Source organism: Frankliniella occidentalis, unplaced genomic scaffold (genome assembly GCF_000697945.3).
Source record: "Frankliniella occidentalis isolate FOCC.00 unplaced genomic scaffold, Focc_3.1 Scaffold1509, whole genome shotgun sequence".
Lineage (NCBI taxonomy): Eukaryota > Metazoa > Arthropoda > Insecta > Thysanoptera > Thripidae > Frankliniella > Frankliniella occidentalis.
Window position 1 is genome coordinate 1 of NW_026268610.1, and position 1891 is coordinate 1891.

Below are 1891 nucleotides of genomic sequence, written 5' to 3' on the forward strand. Positions count from 1 at the left end.
AAAATCAACGACACGGATTTTTTTTTGTATGGCACATTTAAAAGCGTTCGGGTTAGATCTTGAGCTCGGCCGAGTTGAGGTTGAGCTTCCCCTCTTTCTTGTAGCTATCGACGACGGGCATCACCTCCTCCGCGATGAACTCCGTAACCTGCGCAGCAAGCACTAGTTGTACACGGTGCTCAGGTGCAGCCCGCTGCCCTCGTGGGCCTCACCGTCCCCGCCACCGCCACACTCACCTGGTCGGGCGCCCTGCCGGTGAAGGTGGTGGGGTCGAGGAGCGCCTCCAGCTGCCCCATAATGGGCGCGAAGTAGGGGTCGGCGCGCACCCGAGCGATCAGGTCGTTGTCCAGGCCGAGCTGCTTCACCTGCGCGCCGGCCTCGTGCGACAGCACGCGGATCTTCTCGTGGCACACCTGCCGGTCGCCGCCCGCCTGGACCATGGCCATGATGATGTTCTCGGTGCTCATGAAGGGCAGCTCGGCGCGGATGTGGCGCTCTATCACCTTGGGGTACACCACCAGGCCCTCCACGACGTTCTGCAGCGTGAGCAGCACGCAGTCCGCCGCGAGGAAGGCCTCGGACAGCGTGATGCGTCTGGAGGGACACAGACACAGGGGGTGGGGTTCAAAGCGCTGCCTGGGAGAGCGGGTCTCGGTCTCGGGTCACCTTGCTGCTGCTTGCTTACCGGTTCGCGCTGTCGTCCAGGGTGCGCTCCAGCCACTGGGTGGCGGCGGTCTGCAGGGTGTTGGCCGGCAGCGTCATGAGGAACCTAGCGATGGAACAGCAGCGCTCCGAGCGCATGGGGTTGCGCTTGTACGCCATGGCCGACGACCCGATCTGGGTCTTCTCGAACGGCTCCTCCAGCTCCTTCATGTTGGCCAGCAATCGGATGTCGGAGCAGAGCTGCAAGCGGAGAACGGGGAACGATAGCGCGGGGGACGCGGCGGGGGTAGGAGGGGGGAAGGGTGACATCTGACTCACCTTGTGTATCGTAGCACCCAGGGAGGCCAGGACGTTCACCACCTCCACGTCCACTTTGCGGCTGTAAGTCTGGCCGCTGATGGTGAAGCTGCTGGCGAAGCCCGCCATCTCGGTTACCAGGCGGTCCAGCTGCTTCACTTTGGCGCCGTCGCCGTTGAACAGCGCCATGAACGAGGCCTGCGTCCCCGTCGTGCCCTTGACCCCTCGGAAGCGAAGGTCGCCGCGAACTCGCCTCAGCGCGCGCTCGTCCATGAGCAGGTCCTGCAGCCACAGGCAGGCGCGCTTGCCCACGGTGGTGAGCTGGGCCGGCCTGCAACCAACCAGGGCGCCGTCGAGTTAGCTCCAGGGGTTGGCCCGGCCGTAGCTCCCGCGAGCTGCTGCCAGCCGCCACCATCTCCCGCCAATCGTACTCACTGCAGGTGCGTGAAGCCCAGGGTGGGCAGCGCCTTGTGGCGCGCCGCGAAGTCCGCGAGGCGCTCGATGCACAGCACGAGGCGCGGCAGCAGCAGGTCCAGGCCGTCACGGAGCACGATCAGGTCCGTGTTGTCGCCCACGTAGCACGACGTGGCGCCCAGGTGGATGATGGGCGCGGCCGCGGGGCACTGCTGGGCGAACACGTGCACGTGCGCCATCACGTCGTGCCTGGTCAGCGCCTCCTCCTTGGCGGCCGCCTGCAGGTCCACGTCGTACCAGTGGCGCTCCATCTCGGCCACCTGCTCATCACTGATGTCCAGCCCCACCGTCTGAAACGACAAGAACACCGTCACCTCCCTGCCACAACGCACGCACGCTTCCCCCCTCGCCTCCAGAGAGAGGAGAGCCCCTGCGGACCCCAGGTAGGCAGCCCGACGGCACCGGGCCGAGGCGGGCGGCCTACGCTGAGCCTCCAGAGAAGAGAGCCCCTGCGGAC

General features: G+C 66.2%; 1 protein-coding gene across 1 annotated transcript; it reads right to left on the reverse strand.

Annotated features, from left to right (window-relative positions):
* Positions 1 to 37: 37 nt before the first annotated feature.
* Positions 38 to 1751, reverse strand: LOC113216866 (adenylosuccinate lyase). The gene is made up of 5 exons (XM_026436695.2): positions 1396 to 1751; positions 982 to 1291; positions 686 to 903; positions 237 to 594; positions 38 to 148 (listed from the first exon to the last, which is right to left on the reverse strand). Exons 1-5 carry the CDS (start codon positions 1683 to 1685, stop codon positions 53 to 55), a joined length of 1272 nt encoding a protein of 423 aa, XP_026292480.2. The 5' UTR covers positions 1686 to 1751; the 3' UTR covers positions 38 to 52.
* Positions 1752 to 1891: the final 140 nt, after the last annotated feature.